General features: G+C 42.2%; 1 protein-coding gene across 1 annotated transcript in view; it reads right to left on the bottom strand.

Annotated features, from left to right (window-relative positions):
• Kcnma1 (potassium calcium-activated channel subfamily M alpha 1) overlaps nt 1-22,099 on the bottom strand; it is a 692,507-nt gene that overhangs the window by 105,728 nt on the left and 564,680 nt on the right. The window contains exon 18 of the mRNA XM_052189881.1: nt 21,562-21,638. Coding sequence (XP_052045841.1) covers nt 21,562-21,638 — 77 coding nt within the window. The remainder of the gene's footprint in view (nt 1-21,561; nt 21,639-22,099) is intronic.

Genomic DNA, 22,099 nt, shown 5'->3' on the forward strand with positions numbered 1-22,099 from the left:
TTCATACCCTCATACAACACTGCTCTTACTGCAGCAATCAGTATCTGCTAAGTTGATGCTTGATGGCCATATCAAAACAGGACCACAGTGGGACAGTTCCCCACCCCACAAAATAACACCCCACAGATTGTACCCTTCATCTGTCTTCTGCTGCTCTGAGGTTCCTAGGATTTCAAATTTCAATTGTCAGTGAGCTAAGTTTCTCACTGACTAGTGAAGAGCGCCTAGAATCCCCACTTATACTGAAACTGGAAGATACAGAAGATGTCTGTCTATATGATACGAACCACATTACAATTTCCTTGCCCTTGCGTGTATTCTAGAATACTTCATAGATGCATTTCCACTGCCTGTTTCTTCATGGCAGGTCACCCTACCTCCTCCTGAAGCCTGCTCCTGGGGCTGCCTTTGAAGCCTTCATGCTGGAGGCATTCTCTCACTTTGGAGTATAGCATGTCCCTTCTTTCTCTTGCATAGAATGAGCCAAATAACAGCTCTCACAGAAAGTAGGTATAAGCATCTGGCTTTTAAAGTCTCCAAAGAGGGAATAAAAGTATCACCTAAGTGCTAATGATAGATTAGATCTGCCTACCTCCCCATGAAGTCATGAAGAGTCCCAAATGTTCCCTTGGCCAGATAGCGGCAGCTTTCTGAAGATGGTGACAGGTAAGCCTCTGTTCGTATGCTGACCCCTATCTGCTTCATTTTGTCCACCCTGACTCCTATGAAAAATATTCGGATCCACTGAAATAAAGAAAACAAAATGGAGCATCACAAGTCTCTGGTATTCTAGAATGAATGCTCTGTACATGGTAGGATCCTCATCTCTCTTGATTTAAAAAAAAAAAAGGTAACTGAATCTTTGCCTACCCATTTGTTGTTGTTGTTGTTGTTTATTCCTGTGCATCATTTCTAGATCTTCTCTTCCAGGGCTTATCCTCCACAAAGAATGCTGACTGTATACACAAGCTGATAACATTCAAGTTACGCTATTTGCTCCTTATTCCATTTCCCCTCTTTTGTTCCTTGGGCATTCAAGCTTTTACATGTGCATGGACATACTGCATGGTAAGCTGCTCCAAGAGCTTTAGGAGCTCTATGGATCTGGGGTGAGCCTGCTCCTGCCTGCCATCTACTCCTTAATGGAAGAGAATCCCTTCATTTATTCATATTTCCCTCATGAAGTTTTTACTGAACTGGAATCCTTTAGGCCATTTTCTATACAAGCATTCCTGTCAGTACATGATGGCAAATCAATGACACTAGCATGCTATACTTATGACTGTGTAGAGAAGGAAGACTACCCCTAAGTCCACTCTTGATCAATTAAGATCCAACAGGCTCCAGCCCAGAAAGCTAATGTTAGCCCAAATAAACAGCACTGCCATACAAGGAGGCCACACTGCTCCCAGAAGCTGGCTCATGTGCCTTGGTCTACAAATGCTTGGGTTACTGTCTACATATCTGGCACTGCTCTGTCCCCTCTGTCACCATCCACACAGCTGGTACAGTTCTAGCTCTGAAGCACGAATTGTCGTACTTCATTTAAAAGTTGTGAAAGGTGATCAATCTTGAGATGGATGAGCCTTAAGAGTTCACTTGGATTTTGTATAGTATCTCCACTGTAGCCTAGGGATGATTGGCACTCACATTCTGCTTCAAGGGGCCAGGACAGGTTCTTCCTAGCAAACTAGAAGACTCCAAGAGAATTTGCTTGTACTTTGTAGTGTTGTCCTTGGATGTGAGAGAAATGTACTGACCAATGATCATCAAATGAAATGGCCAAAGAGGAAGAAGAAGGAAGAAGAATGAGGAGAAACAAGAAGGAAGGAAGGAAGGAAGGAAGGAAGGAAGGAAGGAAGGAAGGAAGGAAGGAAGGAAGGAAGGAAGGAAGGAAAGTGTGCCTATGAGGGTAGGCCAACTTTGGTTTAGTCCAGCCCTTCTAAGCTGATCATAAGAAACCTGTTTCCTCTCAAGACTCTGCATGCATGTAGCAATCTTCCTTCAAAACAGGCACTATCTAGGCAAACAAAGAAGTCTCTTCAGTCTCCATTGTTTTGAAAATGGCTGCCTTCATTCTGTCCATCTTTGCAGACTTTGTATAGAGGAGGAGCAGAGCCCTTGTAGCAAATCACTTGGCTTGGCTTACTGGTTAAAGGCAAAACCCTAGAGAGTGAAAGCTAGGAGACAGCTAGATGGTTGAGTGCATTCCGCTGCACTCTACTTCCAGAAGTTGGCAACCTTAGCATGAACAGTCTACCACTGTGGTAAAATCCAAGGTACAAGAGCTTTCTCATGCTGCTTTAATGAATCTTTAGGGCTGATGGTGCACATAGATGTCACAGTTATGGACATAGACAATGAATACAGAGGGGAGAAAGGTCTTATACAGAAAGAAGTAAAATGGAAAAGAAAACTGTGCCACAATCCTTAGAAATGCTACATAATGTCCTAGGATATTCATTCTCTCTCTGTGTCTCTCTGTCTCTGTCTCTGTCTCTGTCTCTGTCTCTCTCTCTCTCTCTCTCTGTGTGTGTGTGTGTGTGTGTGTGTGTGTTGTGTGTGAGAGTAAGGACCTCACAGGAAATGTATTTCATGTTTCCACTGGAGTAGGGTAAGCAGTTGAAAACTGCATTGGGTTTTAGTGAGCAGGTTGTGAAGTACTTATTATTTTCCCCTCTGTAGATGGAAGGAGACATGCTGTCTCCCTGAAACAGATTGGAGAGGAAAAGCGTCCCTGCCCTACTAAGAGATGTTCAAAAATAATTTCCATGATCTGGAACTGAAGCTACTATATGCAGTTGAAGCCAGGACCCTTAGGGGTTGGTCATGTGTCCCGGCTGGTGGCCCCATTTGTCTGCTGCTCTGCCTGAGCCAATACTATCACACCAGCCCTTGAGCTGACCACCTCTGTCACCTTCAACACATTCAAGGCTTAGTCAATCGGGGAGAATGGTGTGTGGGGGAAGAAACACTGGGTAAGAAAAGGAACTAGATGGAGTGCAGCCAGGTAGGCCTCCAATCCTTAATCAAATTTAAGTAAATGCCTCTCCCCCAAAGAAAACTGCAAAAAAAAAAATCTCAAATAAGAATTCTACCAGCTACTAGTCAGTCTGGGAAAATTTGGCTTAAGAAATGTCACTAAAGAATAGAATCCAACTGCTCCTGAGTCATGAATTAAGTTGTCTTTAAGGCCACTTCTTGGACTAGTATTTGGTAATGGCCTTCATCTGAGGAGACCCTGCTGGCTCTCTTCAAAAGTTCCTTAAGAGCCCTTCCATTCTCCCTCCTCCCATCGCAGCCTCTGGCCTTTCTCCCTTTTTGGGGCATGGGGGTGGGAGAATTTCTCAGTCGTCTCACCATGATTGGTCTCTTTATGGAACTCACTACAATGGTCCTGTTGATTTGTTTTCCCAATCTGACATCTCCATTGTTTCCTATTGGACTGACTATGAAGAGCAGCACCCTTGTCCTGGCCTCTACCAAGGCCTATTTAATCTTCTCTTCTTCTCTCCCCACAGGCTACAGAATGAAACCCAAGCCTTGCTGGTGGCTACTTGCTTTTCAAGGACTCTGATTTTGCCCATATCTGATTCCATCACTGCCATGAGCATCTCTTTTTTCATCCCACAGAGATGAAATGGGTTATGAACCTTATTCCTTAAGGTAAAGATCTAAGTGCCTCAACTTACCCAGGGAAAATGTAGCCATGCCAACCTGTATTCAAATGTCAGCTTTATCATTGCTTCCTCATCAAATGACTGAAACTATACAGATGAGGTGTACTACAGCTGCCTCAGTTTACAGCTGCAGTGGCCAGGAGTGCTAACTGCCTGTAGCAGGGGTGAGTTAGAATCTGTCAACAGCAGTAGCACCTGCAAGGCAGGAAGCAAAGACCATATATGTTTTAAATTAAACAACACAGCTGTCCATTCTTGCTGCTTCGGCAGAGTACCTTAGAGTAGTGACATCACTGTCTAGTCTGAACATAATCCAAATTAACCAAGTAGCCATGCCCTAGTATCAGATTAGCAAGCCTAGTCCCCATGTTATGCATAGAAGTAAAGACATGTGGGATTGTAGTTCTGTGCTCACATAAGCTAAGGGTACCACTGCCAGTTAAAATCAGGAATGCTAGTTTTCATCAAATCCCACCATGCCTTTTCTTACCAAAGGGTGTGACCTGCACTTCTGGGCTCAAGTGGAAATCAAAGAGGAACATCTTTTCTGTGAGTGCCCCAGAAAATGACCTAATTTGACTGAGCCAGACAACAAGTCTCTATCTCAGATGAAGGTCTAAACAGCTTAAATGATGGGGAAGATCTCAGTGCACTATGGAGATCAGAGGTGCCTCACATGAACCGTTTCCCATGGAGGTGGTGTCAGAAAGAAGGAAGCCTGAGCAGAGGCCCACAGTGTCTCTCCACGGGCTTTCCACCACGGTTACTCTGATGTTAAATTGCGACAATGCCCAATCATATCACAACAAATTAACTGCAGACGCACCATAGCAATCAGTTTAAGGAGCATCTTCTGAATGTAGGCTAGGGGATTCCCGGCTCCATAGCTGCATGCTCCCACAGATGTTTCTAAAAGCCTCTTCCCAGAGGCCCATTTAGAGGGAAATTAAATGCAACTTTGACTTAATTAACGTTTTAAATGATAATGAATACAATGTAGATTCATAGGAGGCATTTACATTGTGTTGTAAAATTGATAAAAATTTAATAACTCTTTGTTAATAAGTTATATCTCCCCAGACCCATAAAGCCTAAGGCATTGGAAACTCCAGACTTGGTCTAATCCGTGCTCCTGGTGTAGGTAGGAGGAGGGAGATGGACTTGACATTTGCTCCAAGCCTGCTCTAATTCAAACCTCTGCTTGTTCATCAGTAATTTATTTCATCAAGTAAAGGTCAGAATTTGGGCTCAAGGCAGAGCCTTGACAAGAAGGCTTAAGTGAAGAGCAGGCTGGCTCTGGCATCTGTCGCCTATGATAGTGCAGGAGGAGGAGAAATGGTGTGCTAGCTGGTTCCATCTGTCCTCTACCATGGAGGTAAGAAGAACTCACTGCCTTGTGGTTACAACTGTCAAGACCAGTATCCTGACAACCGGCCACTGTCCTAAGATAAAAATGCAAACATAATTTCCATGCCACCTTGAATAAGGACCTCTTTCTGGGGTACCTGTGCCAACATATTTCTTCATTTGTTGTTAAAGAGACAGGGTCATTTATTATAGCACAGAGCTCCTGGAAAGAGAAGTGTCTAAGTTCCAGTGGACATAGAATGGGCCCTTTCTTCTTCCCTCATTCTGGCCTTTTACTTCATCTGAACACAGTACATTCTCACAGGTTATTTCTTAAAGGGATTCAACATCTTGTCTGTGGGTAAGGGGAAGGTGCAGGATCTCTTTCTATAAATCTTACTATAAATCATCTACTTCCTCTGACATGGGACTTGTAAACATCACATACTGGGTGAAAATGGGCTTTGTTTGGTGTTCTTAGAAGACGATCAATTTCAGGAGTTATTTTCCAAGGAACTTATTCACAAAGGTTGATTTCTGCCTCAGACATTACTCACTGTAGAAGCTGACAACCTTGCGTGAGGTGACCCCTTATCTGAAGAGAAACAGCTTTCCAGTCAACTTTCTATCCAATGTGCCTACTAGAAATTAAGCAAGAGGTGTTGGCTTTAGAGGCCTTGTTTGGGACAATGACTGCATTTGAAGAGGCTCTTCCTGGGAACATTATTAATCTTGGTCACATGTGATAAATAAAATGGTAGCTATGTCCCATCCATCTTCCTTATCTTATTTTCATTTCCCACAATGCAATGCAAATGGATACATCAGGATATATAGCCAAGGTTGGCTAAAGAGCCAGAGAATCCAAAGGTTCTATTAGTGCTTGTTATCAATGTGTATGACAGGGGGTTGAGGGAAGTAGAGAGAGTGAATGAAAAGGGATATGAAGACACGGGCATTAGCTGTATGAAAACAGAAGGAGACATTGGAGACACAGATTCATGAACTTAAAGAGAATTCTTGAGAAGTTCAGGGAGTAGGAGGTGGTCACTGAGCAAAAGTTGTAATGAAATAGGAAGAGCCTGGTTGAGGAGCAGGCTATCTCCAGGTGATGATGCTTAGAGTGTGTCATTCAAAACAGCTAGAGAGACGATTACGGAGGTTTCGTTACAAGAAATGATGTTTCAGGTGACACACATGCTAATTAGGCTGATGAGATCTTGACATTGTGTTTGCACACATAGAAAACTCACATTGTATCCCATATATTTCTGTATATATATATATATATATATATATATATATATATATATATATATATATATATATATATATATTATATTAAAACACATGTGAAATTCTAAAATTAAATTGTGTGCCAAGTATCCTCTAGATTTCTTTTTCCCTGTTTCTTCACCGATGACAGGAAGAGGAGTCTTTGAGTCCCAGAAGTAAAATGTATAACACTGAAGACTTAGGAGGTGGGGAATGGGGGAGTCCCTCCAAACTGTCTATCAAGGTGATGCCATGATTACAGACTGGTGGTGTTTAAATGCAGCTTGCTAAACCTCATGTCTCCTCCAGGGCTCTGAAGACTGTAGGCGTAGGTGTGTCCTGGGAAAGACTTTATAGCTGTTGCTAGTATCTTGCCCTAGTATCTGCCTTTATGTTCCTCAAAATGCCATTAGTTCGATGGAAAGACTTCAGCTCAGTAGACAATGTTAATTCTATCCCTGCACAAACCAAAGACCACTGAGGGTAAGCAAGGTTTGGGTTATTATCTGACAGGACTCAAGATTACTCTAAACTGATTTTGGTATGTCTCTTTTCCACATAATCTTATTGGACTCCTCCGTTCAAACTAACCATCCAAGCTGAATGTCTGTGATCTACTTGCACAAAACATAAAAGTCATGCACAGTTTAAAATTAGTTTCAGTAATTTTCTGAATCCTCTGGGCAACTAACTGTTCAGGTAAACTACCATAGGTGGGTGAAAGAAAGATGGTCTGAGGAATCACAGGTATGCTGGAGCTAACACCAGTTCCCAGTGCAAACCCAAAGGCCTGCTTTTCTTCCCTCACTTGATTAATTTGCTTACACCAGCGTTACTGATGGACTGTCACCAGAATCACGTCAGGCAGGTCTAGGCAGATCCAAATCAATAGGGCCTTTCATTGTCACTACATCATAATTTTAATTGTCCCTTTCTATTACACTTGGCAAATAGACACCAGACAAGACTGGAATCAAGGATAAACTTCCAAAGCAAGAGAATGTTCATTTCACAAAGTTATATTGCACAGAGTGGTACTGATTAAAACCTCCATCTATATTGACGTATATGAGTTTTAACCTTGTAAGGTTTACTCTTTTTAATTTTTTTCATTACTAGAACAGAGACTTGTGAAGAAGTCAGATGCACAGTATACTGGTGTCTTTGAAGGGAGCTGACACAGTGCTAAAACTGTCTGAAGTAGAAATAAAACCTACATAATCAGAAAATGATGCTGTAATTCTAGACTGAGCACTAGATTTTAGTGTTGAACCCTATTCTAGTCTCAAAAGATAAACATCTGGTCTAGATTTAAATATTGAGCCATTACTCATGCATCCTCTATGGTCATTATCCACCCTAGTTTTTGTGTGGGTATATGTAGTGTGTGTGTGTGTGTGTGTGTGTGTGTGTGTGTGTGTAGGGGAGTATGCATGTGTGAGACAGGGTCTCTCATTAAATATGAAGATAGTCAATTTGGCTAGGCTAAATGACAAATGATATTCAGGAATCTGCCTGTTTTCACCCTTTACCTGCCCGGCAAGTGCTGGAATTAGAGGTATGAACCATTGTGCCTGGCTTTTTATGTGGGTTCTGGGATCCAAACTCAAGATTCTTGTGTTTATATACCAAGTCCAACTGAGCTAGCTCCCCAGGCTCCTGATACTTATAAACAAAAGTATTTGTAAAATTAGTCCCTCCACTCTGAAGGTCTTTATATTAATGTCTTGGCCTCCCATCTCCTTGTGAGTACAATATTAGACAAATGGCCTCCTAGCACCAGCCTTAACAAGGACTGTTCCTCGGTCAGGGGCCACGCCTCCAAGGAGAGGTGTGTCAAACAGCACTTAGAAGACAGGTCTTCAAATCCCTGTAAACACTGTTAATATATTAGCACCTCTGGGAACCAGCTACTTCCCTTCCCACTTCAGAAAACATGTAATGGGGCTTTGTATTTCAATTTAAAGTCCCTTAAAAACGGAAATCCTTTCTTTTATAAGTTTTAAAAAAAAAGCGAGGAGGGAAAGACTAGGCAAGAGGGGAACGAATTAGGCAGTCTCCAAAGCGCAACTGGCTCAACTGGAAACCAGGCGACCAAAGCAAACCCTGTAATAGTGTAATGACCTTTAATGAGTGTCTTGGGAAACAATACAGTCCCAGCGTAAAAGACAAAGGGCAAAACCCATCACGGTTCCGCTGACACTAATTCAAAATGATCTTCAGAACAACTAAAGAATGTAAGAGAAGTAATCTGATCTGCCCATGTGACCTCGCTTTGATTCCAGGGCCCTTCTCCTGCCATCTCTAATTGTCAAACCCTCTCCGTTTCACGTCTGCTCATATTTAATGAAAAGCCCACTCTCACCACTGCTCTGGGTCTATTCACTCTGTCAAATGGACACCACCCAACCCACTACCCACCCTGGTGGGGTGCCCGGACATTGCCGTGGCACACTGCCAAGGGGGATTCAGCAGAGACTGAAGTATTTTTTTTTAATTGAAGAAGAAGGGCTGACATAGTCCTATAAAGGGGTTCAACTTGGAGTGGATTTTTCTATCTTATTATTTGTGGTCAAAGGTGAGTGGTCTCACACAGGGTTGGATGAAGTCTGCCTTTGTGTGATGAAGTGAAGATGACGAAACAGAGAAGGCAAGCCACCACTAGAGCTGTCAATACCGTTTAGGGCCTGAATCCTGTTGTCTCTCACAGTGGAGTTGGTGATGGAGGGGCAGGAAGGATGAAAATATTGTGAACAGGATATATCTGAGAGGATGGGACATTCTTACCCCAAGATTTTCTTCTCTTGGCCTCCACCACTGTTTGGATTAAATTGCAGAGCAGAGAAATCCCTCTAATTATGGTTTTTCTTGAGTAAAATGCAAACTGCACACACTGGACACCATGAGCTTCAAATAGGGACATACATAGATTTTTTTTACTGTGATTAGAGCAGAAGGCCAGTGGGCTAAGACATGACCACAGCTCATGACAGGATCCTAGCTCAGAGCCAGACTGGCTCCTTTTTTTTTTTTTCCCAAAAATCTGTGGCCAAGCAGTTATTTGAGAAAAGAAGTTGTGCTGTAGGCTGAAGAGGGCTGGTATTCACAACCCCTGCTGCCAATCAGAGATGTGACCCAATGATGCCACCTTAGCTTACCCCATTGTCTTCCTAACCAACTCAGGTTTGAACTAGAGCTCTTGCTGCACATCACAGACACATTCTTTGTATAGTTGTGACTTGGGTTACCTAGACTACATAGCACATGAATTAGGAAAAATTCTTGCAAGGAAAAATAAATAAAGGGATATGGGTTTACTGAGTATCTGTGAAAACAGATTGAAACCAAACCAGAGGAAACTAAAACAAAAGAGTCCTTTCTAAATTCTTGGGCCAAGGTGATTGATGCATAATAATTCTTGGTATAACTCCCATTAAGTATCACTTTTAAGTCAGTCTGGTCCCTCAGCACTTTTCAAGGAGCAATACATTGTGAATCAGAAGGGATGGCTTGCTGGTCTCAGATCAAGCCTCTTCAATATATAGTGTCAATCTATACCTCAACACACAACTTACAGACTTCAAACACAAACTGGAGCTTTGAACATCAGTACCTGGCATGGCTTAGCAATCTAGCTAGTGAAGGTAGTGCTCTCTTTCCAGCTAGATACTGACCTGTGGTCTCAAGTACATTGAACTGGGACTATCTTCAACACAGACAATGGTGACTTAAGCCACATGCATTTGTTGTAGGAACAAATGCTCAGAAACTAAATGTTCCTCTTCTCCCTTGTGGTGGGTATGAACCACAAGGAAGAAAATGCCCAACAGCTTTTGATGATTTAGGGGAAAACTGGATAGACAGAATGCCAACACAGCACCAAGAACTGTGTTGGGTTCTTTAAAGAGAAACGGTTGAAGCACAGAGAGAAAATCATCATCTCCTACTTCCTATACTATCACTAATGGGAGCTCAAAGTCATGATCATAGTTGCCTTGTGCAGAATTCAAGCTCTTCTGCCAGTAGACAAGGATAGACGTCTTAGCATCTCAAACCAAAGTGTTCCACATCACCTACCAAGATGTCAGCCAAACAGAAACAAAAAACAGTGACCTCAGGAATTTGGTTCATCAGACTCAGCAGCTGTCAAATGCACAACTATGTTGACCTCTAGCACAGAGAAGAGCCTGGCCTGGCAGCGATGAAGGCCTAAGCCATAAAGTGAAGGAAATCCTGGAAATTAGGGAGCTAAATCTTTCCATATTTTGATTCATGACTGCTGCACAATACCTTAGTAAATTGGGACTAAATTGTTGGGAAAATATATGATGTTAATGAGTGTCTCAGGAGCCTCCTTTGAACGAGCCAACTTTTTGAAAGGAAGCACTAGAAATTACCAGTCTGTGGAGGTTGGCAGATTTAAAAATGAATATTCTCTTCAAGAACTAAAAATAATATTTGGTACTGTGATAAGAAATACATAGGGTTATATCTATATATGTATATATATACATATATATATATGTATGTACACACATATGTATATGTATATATACACACACATATGCATATGTATATATGCATACAACACATACATATGAGCAAACATCTGCATCTAGATGCTGTTGTATTTTGAAATGTTAGCAAGCCTTTTCTCCTATTCCTTTTCTTCCATCCCTTTGCTCTACCCCAATTAATGGTCACTTCTAAATCCGAATCTCTGCATTTTCCCATATCCTCTATTAAAATAGTGCTTGCTGTCTCATGGCTTGGCTTTCCATCTTCACCTATTTAGGCAAGAGAGAGGAAGGCCCTCAGCAGGCTGCCACATGCCAGTCTTGCTCACTATCACAAGAAGCACAGAATGGGGCAAAAGGGAAAGCCTTCTCATCACATACACAGGAGCACAGGTAACACGTCTTCACATACAAGACCACATTTAGGATGGCAACATGAGTTCAACAGACTCACAGGGCCACAGGGTACAACACAAGACACAGGGCCGGTTACCACAGACGAGCACAGACACGGAACTGTGTGTGTTGAGGTTAAACTTACAGGCACGGAAACTGGTGGAGCAATCATTAACAGAGACAGAAGAGAGCGGGAAGGTTCTCTCAGGGGTGTCCACGTTATCACGCACACGGCCTGACATGCACGAGCAGCCACGCTCAGAACGCCCGCAATCAAAACAACATGCTCGTCTCATTCTCTTGTAGATGGACATCTTGGCTATAACCGCGTGGTTGGATGGGAGGAGAGGAAGAGCAGCAGTTAATGGCAAGGTCACATACAGCAAGGCAGCTGGAAGGGCGCTGGAGGATTGAACACAGGTCTTAGTTCACGTTAACAGTCTTGACCCAGAAAAGAAATAAATTCAGTGATTGTCGGTGACAGTTTGGTTGAACATTAAAATAAAAAAAAAAGCGGTGAAAATATAAATTGCCTTTATCATCCCCAAGGCTGTTGCATATTATTTTTATCCCCTCGATGGAGCGATGACCATAGGAAGAAGGCATGACTGAACACATCCCATTTCTTGGATGAAAAAAAAAAAGAGCAAATTACAGACAGAAAAAAAAAAAAAAAAAAAGAGGTAACCACCATTCTCCCCCTGGCAAAATTAATGCAGGAGGGCAAAAGAGACACACAGCCAATCGGTTAAATGAATTGCTTATTTGGTACAATAAATGTTTTTTTGCAGGATATAAACATATCTAATATGTAGGTTTTTCTCATTTTCATCTATTTCTGGGCATTAGGCAGAACCTGGGACAAGCTTCCAACAAATTAAATGTGAAACGATTACGTGTTAATATCAGATCTGAGGATGCTTTTGCTGAACTTCCCGGGAATGAGTTTACATGATAGCTACAGGAATTTAAATTTACTCTTGACAGAACAAATATCCAAATCTGTCCATATAAGAAATGCCGCTACTCAGGGCTAACGCTGAATATATGACATTAAAGGAAGTTCACATACACAAAAAAATCACCCAGAGCAATATGAGATGTTGGTTTCTTGGATTGCTTTTAGCTACTCATGGGAGTATCAGTGGGGAGAGCTGCTTTTCTCTCCCTGCCCACCAGGGAATTAGAAGGCAATTAGTTGGTTTAATCATACTTTTTTTCCTTATACAGGAAATATTAGCCAAGAGACATTATAAACAACAAAACATGAAATACTTGGCATGTGAAATAGCTTGCTGGCATTTTCAGGAGCTCTCAGTGCTTCTTTTAAGACCATGGCATAGTGTGAAGGTTTGGTATTGACCTGGGAGCTACCTCAGATACTGACATGCAAAGCTCGTTAATGGAATGCCCCCAGTGTTTTCTGTTTTATCCTTGTGGTCAATTTATAATTCAGCACAAGAGAAGCCACTGCACTTGGTTTTGATGCTACAATAAGCAAACATGTTTACTTCTCACTTAGCAGGAACCGGCCTTCTCCTCTCACAGGTAGGAGAAAAACTCATCTAGCTTCTAAGCATCCCAGTCAATCACTGAACTTGGACCCAGGAGGTGTTACACCTACTCCCACCCTGTCCTCCACACTATCCCTCTTTCTTTTCCTTTGTAGAGAATGGTTGCCCTCTCACTTTAAAATACAGCTTGTGATTTTGCTCTCTTTGAATGTTACAGTCACCAGGAAAGGGTTTAAATCTCTCACATGGGTCAAGCCCTGTTCTAAGACCTTAATGACTTGCCATACAGTAGGCTTGTCAGGCAAGGGGAGCATCATGACTGTGACGAGCAGGCACTGAGGGGAGATGAATGGGAGTCCTCCAGCAGCATCTCCGTTCCTGTGAACAGGCTCACATTCCCAGTGACGTGGTCCTTTAGCGTCCTAACTAAGGCTGTTGCTCTGATTAACATGCAACCCCAGCCCTGTTCAACTTGAAGGGTGTCATTCTTTTGAGCTTAGCTTGTTACCAAACAAACAAACAAATAAATAAAAATAAGAATCTGCTATAGCATTTGAGTCAGAGGAAGCCCAAGGCTTGCAGCCAATGTCCAGGCCACCCCGATCAACAACAGTGGCCGAAGTCAAGAATGGGAGATAAGAAAAAAGTCTTCAAGGGAAGACATGAAAATAAGTTTAGTTGAATCGTATCAAGATCTGGTGTTTAACTCGGAAAGTTGATCTCTTGCTTTTTCTGTCTTAATGCTTTAACTGGGCATATGGACTTGTTACTTACAAAGACGAGATGAGAGAGAACGGAGATGATTTTTTTTTTCATTTTGTTTGTTTGTTGTTTCACTGTAGATACATTATTTTGAAAGTTGTTTTCTTTTTTTTTCTTCTGTTTTTAAATCAAATGCTGTAGCAGAAAATCCCATCAAACTCAGAAATGCTATGTTTCTCATTAGCAACAGTCCCTGGTTTTCATTTTCATACTGCCATTTCGGGTTCATGCATGGTAATAGAATGTGACACATTTATGGGGAAAGAAAGTTCATATATATATATATATATATATATATGTATATATATATATATATATATATATGAGGAGGGTGATGGGAATAGGTAGCATTGGAATCTTTTTTTTTCCCCACAGAGGTCAACCGATCACTATGGGCAGTGGAAACCTCCCATTTCCCAAAGGTTCAGGAAGGAGCACAACATCAAACCAGCAGCTCTCAGGGACTGTTTGCAACTGTCACGACGGTTGGCTGTTCCAGAGACCATGCACTGCTGTAAAATTTCATATTGTTCGCATGCAGTAACAGGCTGCAACTGGTAACTGAGGCAGCAGAAACCCATTTGCTATAAGAAGATTAACTGTTAATTATAAGCAGTCACATTCCAGAGCGGCATATGCATAAAACAGAAAACATGCTCTTACTCGACACTCCTGCCCAGTCATTTCACACTCCCACCAAATGCAGAAAAGAAATCTCAAAAGACAAAGAGCAACACACACACACACACACACACACACACACACACACACACACAGCAAGGATGATCAACATGAGGCTCAGAGACAAGACAAAAACAGTTAAAAATGATTGAGCCCCACATATTGACAAACCTTCATGAACCACAAGAACTAAAGCAAAGATAACCAGTTAAGAGTGTGTCCCCCTTCAGCACCACCCCAGTCACATGTGTTGTCACCTATGTATTTCTGGGTCTGTCTTCTAAGCCAAGGAGGGTGATTATGACTTTGTATCTGATGGAGCAATCCATCAGGCTTGAGGGATGTATGTTCAGTTAAGAGATCCCCCTCTGGGCAATTATTACATGGCAAGATTAGCAAAGACCTGACATTTTGCCTCCCTTGTAGTAGGTATCCCAGAAAATGTGGGCATTCTATTCTTAGGTTATAAAATAAAGTCATACAGGTACTATATCACAGACTTCCTAATTTTAGAGTTATTTCTCTGTCACCTTCTTCAACTCTACAGCTTCCTAAACTTTCACTTTGGTTTCAGTGACTCACAGATTCCCAGAGCCTTCTTGGTGACCATTTTCTTTTCTACAGACGATTTGGGGTCAGAGGATGCATTTCCTATATCAGAGAGGTACTTTAAATTCCTAAGGCTGAGTTTCACAGACCTACTTGCAGCATTTCATTATCTATTTAAAGCACAAGTTTCTCATGTATTCCTGGTCATTAAAAAAAAAAAAGTCTTCTCTCCACTGGGGTTTGCTGATTTTCTTTTCCTAGGCAGTAGCCATCCACCGCTCTTCCCAGTCACCAGTGAAAATGTTTTCCGTAGACTGTGAGAGCAAAGCAAAGTAGGTCTATGAGGACATCTAGTGGACTGCTGTGGGAGAGCAGCTCCTTAACAGCATGAAGAAGCCTTGCAGCCTCATCTCTCCTCAAATGAGAAAAGGGCCTTGTCTCCTCTCTAAGAGTCGAAATGCCTGTAGTGTTATTTCAGTTCAATGGCTGCTCCAATCTGTGGATGTTTAGGGGCAGTGAGGACAAATGGCTGAAAGGTCCTGGGACAGGATCCTGGGGTGGGCAACAGTGGTAACTTGCAAACACATTGGTTTAACTGTATTGGCGGATGGGGGTCCCCGTGCGGCAGCTTCCTGAGAGAGATGAAGCCAGAGTGCTCCTGGTGTGGCTACTTGTCACTCTGTCCTGGGGCTCTTGGAACTTTGGGCTCTATGAATAGCCCCCATGGGTCAACTTAACTCGGGGAAAGAAAAATTTATAAGTCACCCGGGAGTTCGTTTTCTCTTTGGCCCACAAAATGTGCTTGTTCTTGGACCAGTACCAATGATGTGAAGAGGTCATGTCAGTGCCAAGAATCTGATCTTGGGTCTCACCTTCCCCTAAAAAAAAGATAACTGTATTTGAGCAGTTTCATTGCTTCAGAAGAAAGTTTTCATGTGCTTTTCTTCACTACAATAAAATGGATATCCATCCAATATTTCCATTATGACTTCCTAGTAGTATTTATAGAGACAAAATAGAAGTACTGCCCTAATGGACACATCAAAGCTATCTGTTTACTGTTGAATGCTTACAATGGAGGACTTTCTCAGACACACACTTGCCCGGATTTTCCTCTGTTGTCAAAGGTCGTGCTGCTAAGAAATGAAACCTGCTGCGGGTGGAGCATGGCCATGTCTCTTTCCTCGGGGTACACTGATGCAATCGGGTGTCAGGCCTCAGGTCCTCTGCTGGTTGGCCTTTCTGAGCCAAGTCTGGAATGGAAGGGTTGCAGCCCATGCTGTCTGCAGTGCCATCTGCCTCCGGCATCAGCAACCCAATGGCCAGCCAAGTTGCAATCCGCAGAATCTTAATTTGAGGGGTGGATTGGAAGGGAGAGGAAAAGTAGCCTTGCAGAAGAGGCCAAAATGGAGGTTTCCAGATGCTAGAGTGAAAATAATTTAGGTTCTTCAAGGGAGCGAATGTAAGAGGAGACTGGTGTGAAAGGGAAAAAATGCCATTAAATTAAGGCACCATTCTTAGACCACAGCCCACTTTCCAAATCAGTCCAAGGCAGGGAAGCATTATTTCTTAATGTAAAGCTATTCTTCAAAGGCTCAGTATACACCAAAATTATAAGCAAAATCCTCTACAGAAGAAAAATCCTTTTATTTGAGGTATATTGTTAGATGGAACACTAGGAATCAGAGGGTCTTTCAAATCCTATAAATGAGAAATGGTATCTTCCCTTAACACAGTTCCTCCTGTTACCTTTTAGAGAAGAAGAAAAGTCTTACATATGACTTTCTATGATCAGAAAAAGGGAAGGACAGGGCTTAAAGTCAGCCACCTGGAGTGTATACCCAGCTAGTTTATCTGGCTCACAACAGCCACTCTGTGGCAGGCGAAGGTGGGAGAGACTGTCTCTGGAGCTGTGTTGATTGGCTTTGTGCAGCCCTCTGGTTCTCAAAGAGTGCTAGAGTATGAAAGTTCTGGGGCTGTGGCAGTGATGCTTCCACATACTTTCTGCAGAGTCAAGTTGGGCAGAACTGTGTGTTGTAATGAAGAAGGTTCCTATTTTGTTTTGGCTTTACCCAGAACACTGTACACTTTATAAACAGTGAAGGCTACCAGAACTTCAACTTGGAGTGGTCAACTTATTTCTTCTTCTGCAAAGGAATATGGGAGGCCTGGGTACTGATACACCTCCATAGTCCAGAGCCAATGAATTCAGGGAGTTGTAGAGCAGGTTTCCTGTTTCCAGAGAGTCTTAACTCTGTAAGCCAAGACCCAAAGTTGATGACTGCTGCCCAAGAGAGCACTATAGCTGTAGGTTACACAGAGAAATACTGGTCTGAAAAACTATATCCGGTTGGACGACAGGGATCCCATGCTTTGAGTAAATTAGAGAAGGGTAGAGGCTTGCTTAGATGGCTCATTCATGGAAAAAAAAAGAGTAATCTCCTTGAATTAACTAATGGGTTTTTTCCCCCTGAAATAAGCATGTGGCTCCTCCAGGGTGCCTAACTTTCATAGAGGAACTGTGGAGGAATCACTGAGTCTTGCTGAAAGGAGAAGTTTTGAAAGCAAGGAAGTGCCGTAGACCATAGGAAGTAATTACCACTTATCTCCAGGAAGGCAGATACTTACAGTCCCAAAGGAGTATTCAATTAAATCTCCAGCAAGCACCTTCTTGTACAGAGACGCATATGTAATGTGATCGCTGTATTTCTCTATAGAATATCTCTATGATTATATATTTATATAAATATACATTTTTACATATAAGCCACCCAGGGGCATATCATATATATATCACAACTCAGGAATATATATGTAGCCTATGTGTTTCCTTCAAGAGAGGAATTCAAGCTCTGTAGCAGGGAAAAACAAGTATTGTTTATCATAAGGCAAGCATGACCATGACCCCCAATGGACAAAGCACCTACAGCTAGAGTGGCAATTACTCTAGCCTAATCAGTGTCCCTTAAAAGTCCTGAGCAAAGGCCTTCAAGAGAAACACACTGTTGTCAGGGTCTTATTTTCGGATGGAAAAATAAGACCGTGTCCAGAGCTTGTTGGAGGCTGGGGGATGGGTGGGAGCATCGAGAGTAGGCTCTGGGCACTCTCCAGCTCCTGGCTACTCTACAAGGACTGTGTAGGGCATGAGCGAGTTGGGGCATGATGTAACTGCTACATGCAACACGAATACCAAAAGTAAAACGAAACTAAAACTGTACAGAAAAAAAAAGTATCTCATCTAGAGAAAAGACCAGGAAAACTAGACTCTGGGCTGCTGGGAGCCCATTTTACTCACAATAGATCACTACCAGGGTGCAGTTAAAATAGAGTAGGGGCCGTATTCCAAGGCAGCAAAGAGGAAACAAAATAAATCAAAGATATGTCAATGATTAGAAATTAAAGGAAATTCTTTCACACACATCAATCTAGACATGACTTGTCCCTTAGGAGTCTACCCTTGGCAACGTTTCACAGGCTGGGAGGAGGGAAAGGATAAATCATTAGACCAGGTTTGTGACACAGAAAAAGAAAATGAATAAATGCTAGTGTCTGAGAGATTGCTCCTTGGCTAGACATCTGGATTGGACTTGCTTCCTGAATGGATGGAGAGCTAGGAAGACATGGTAAGAGATGCACAAATTAAACTATACTACCAGAACAGGATCTCCACAATGGAATGTCCACACTCCATACTTCGCTGATAGAGGATATGAAACATTGAAGGTTATTGAATGAAATGGAATGGAGCAGGGAGGAAGGAATTGGGAAGGAGAAACTGGATAGGGACAGGAGGTTGGGAAAACACAGAGTCTGGAGACTGTCAGTAGTTTCGCCTTTGTGCAGTTGTATCATCCCATAGTGAATTACTAATTGCTGCACTGAGAGGTTTGGATAAATAACTGGGCAAGTCAACTGTCCTTTCCAATCCTGAAAAAAACAAGATGTACCTGGCTGGTGCTTTAGCATCCTTTTCTATATATTGACAATGATAACTATTTATTGTGAAAGTTTCTTTACAGCCAAACATATCTTTGATTTCTTGAGTGCCTGGCCTTCATGGGGGAGGCTTATACTCAATTATTCATTTTATTCTAGTCCTCCCATACATGTCTGCCTCCTGCCCTCTGGGCTATGACTCTCTAATTGGGAAAAACAACATTTGGACAATTCTGATTAGTATCAAATATTAACCATGGCCTTGTCACATTTAAGAGTAGCTTGGTGGAGACAATCCTTTTGCAGCAAGCATGTCTCATGCATGATGGCAGACCAAACATTTTACTAGCTTAACCTACTACAAGGTAAATTAAGGGAATAAAGGTATTGTAAATTATAGTGTGTTTTTCACAACAGGATGAAGCTAAAAGTTTATTGCTGTTTGCTTGCCTGGAAAGAAGATGAAAAAATTACCCTGGCAGTCAATTGTTTTTGGTCAGGATGTTAAAAGGGCTATGCCATATGTACTATGGTATCCTACAAGGGACATTCTAATTTCAGAGAGAGTGAGAGAAGTTCTCTCCTTAACTTTCCTCTTCTATTCTGTCCTCCTAAGTGAATTCTCCATCCAGATGCAAAGGAGATCCTTTAAACTGAGATCTGAGAAGACCATTTGCTTTCCCCAAATCACCTGGCAGTACTCAAGCAGAGGACTGAAATCTAGCTTGTTGGCACCTTCTCTGCCTTCCCGTGTGATCTCACTTTGTGTCTCTCTCCCCCAGTGCCTCAGGCCCCAGCGGCCTTCTATACATCCTCTAAACACTACAAATGGCTTCCTGACTTCGAGTCAATTAATTCCCTTGCTCTTCCCCCCAACCCCAATCTCATCTCCACTATCACTTCCCAAAGAACCTGCCAAGCTATGAAGCAGTCGCCATCCTGAAAGAGCTCTCGCATCTTCAGACAGCCCTTCCCCTCTTCTTAGCAAGTGGGCCTTAATGAATTTATATATTTGGTAAGATGATATGGGCTTATCTGTATTTTCTAGATAAAAGGCTTGAAAGGAATCTCATTCACCAGTCCATCATTGGCACCAAGAAGAGAGCATCATGAAGAGATTACTCACAAGCACACTGAATGGCTGTTCAGTTTGCAGCCCATAGTCTTGCCACTTCACTAAGGCTCCCAAAGGAGGAACTTGCTTATAAAAAAAACAAAAAGCCTTGCATGGATTATTGACCTCAACATGCCCCTAGACATTTCACCCCCATCACCACTGTGAGAGTTTCCTTGCAGAGCTCACCACCTTGTTCTGGTGCTCTCCCTTGTTTACATCCATTCTCAGGATGCTCTCCCTGTTCCTTCTAACAGGAATGACTCTGAGGATGTCTGCTGGTTTTCTAAGTTGTCAGACATATAGTGGTGTAGACTAAGTGATTCCTGGAGCCTGGCAGTTGACCAGATTCTTCATACTCACATGCTCTTCCTTGTGGTTTGAGAGAATCATGGAATTGTTCTGGGGCTGCCGACAGAGTTTGAGTGAAGCAAACATGTTAAGCAGTTGGCCTCAGCTGGTGTATGGAAGGGAATCTCAGAGGATTTCTACAGAAACTTTGCTAGACCAAGTACTGCCCATTGGTATTTCCCAAGAAAACAATTTATTAATGTTTAGGAAGTACCATCTTTACATCTTACTGGTTTAATCCGTTCCCTTCAGGCAGTCCAGTGACAAGACCCTCAGGTGGAATACCCTAGAAATGGTGGCCTTTTGACTAATTTCTGCATGTAAAAATGTATTTTATGGGGGTGATCTTTCATAACTCTCTTCCCACTCATATAACTCAAGGTTATCCTTTTCTTGTCAGAAAGGTTAGGAGTCCTTATTACACAACACCGAGATAGGCGTTGGGGGACTTGAATCTATAAATGCTGGCTGCATGGCTATCAGCAATTTCATCCTCTCACTAAACATGGAAGGGTCATTGTTTCTCTAACTTGATTAAATATAACCCTGATAATTATGTAGGGTTATGGTGAGGACCAAAGCAACCATCAGGAGGAGTTTTTAGAACCTCAAGTCACCATCGAAGAGGTGACATTCACTTTTCTTTAGTGTTCAGAACAATATATTCAAGGGTGTGTGTGGTAATTGCTGCAAAAGGTTGGTCCTCCCCAAAGCAAAGACCAGCTTCACAGTGTGGTGCTTGTGGAGATCATAAGCCAGTGTTCCTGAGTCTCCACTGAGGCTCCCTAGGAAAGGTTTGATAGAAGACAACTGAGACTATGCTGGAAGCTTCTGAGCCCAGAACAGTTCACCGCATAAAACAATGTGCCTTATGTGGGGGCATGCTGAGGCTCAAGTCATAAAGGATGGCCTTCAGGACATTGGTGGCTGATTGCTTTATTGGAAGCACTAGTTTTGTGTTTGGGGTGATCTAAATCTGAACCTACAAGAAATCTAACTGAAAGGCAGTCCAGTGCTTTTCTTTTTGAGATTAGATTAAGTTCTGAGACTCACTTTCCTACTAAGATTATGTATAGCCTATACTAGCTACTAGAAATCATGGTATTAAAGAACATCCTCCTCTCCACAGCTGTAGGTATCCTCCATTTTTTCCCATGATGCTTAACTGTGTGGGCCAGAGATGTCTACTTCTAGAGAAGTGGACAGTTGGTACTAGGTTCCCACCCAGGCACTGGCTGTAATTTATTTTTTCATCTTCTGCTTGAAGCAAGGACAGGTATTTGTTTCATGTTTCTTTAAACTGCTGGGTGAAATATATAAACACATTCAAGAGAGCACTTGGTGTTTAATGTCCCTCTAATAGGAAATGGAGAAGGAAAAAGGAATTGAGGGGTGGTGAAGGGGAACAGGGCAGGGAGGGAGAAAGAAATACTACTTACGCCTCCTGCAGCCGCATTTCTTAATTCTTTTGGGATCTGTGACGTCATCATGACAGGCCTTGCAGTAAAAAAATGCCCTGGAGAAAGAGAATGGAAAAACTGACACATCTCATAATCCACCCAAGTAAAATGAGTACCACGTTTCCCCTGAGGTGGTGCCAAATTAATGAAACATGCCAGCCCTAATTTCCTTTCATCTTTTGAAAAGTTTAGACATCTGCAGACAGAAATGTTTGTTGTAAGACCATTCATTTCAAACCCAGGATTCTGTGATTGGAGTTGCTGCTTCTTTTTATAAACTTTTATTTGAAAACGAACGGGGAGAAAGGTCCTGCTGGTGTCACATCCTGAGTCTGTGACTGTTGTTTCTGAGAAGAGCACTGAGTACTGGCCCTTGGAGCACATGGTCAACAATCCTTGAGTCTTTGGGGTGTATTTTTAAAAACAATTCTGAAATCCCAACAGTCTAGTTGAGTATATATTAAGGGGATGCAAGGATGATGACCCTTTGTCACTTTGAAAGCACCATTTCTTATTA

This window comes from Apodemus sylvaticus, chromosome 8 (assembly GCF_947179515.1).
Source record: "Apodemus sylvaticus chromosome 8, mApoSyl1.1, whole genome shotgun sequence".
NCBI classification, from domain to species: Eukaryota; Metazoa; Chordata; class Mammalia; order Rodentia; family Muridae; genus Apodemus; species Apodemus sylvaticus.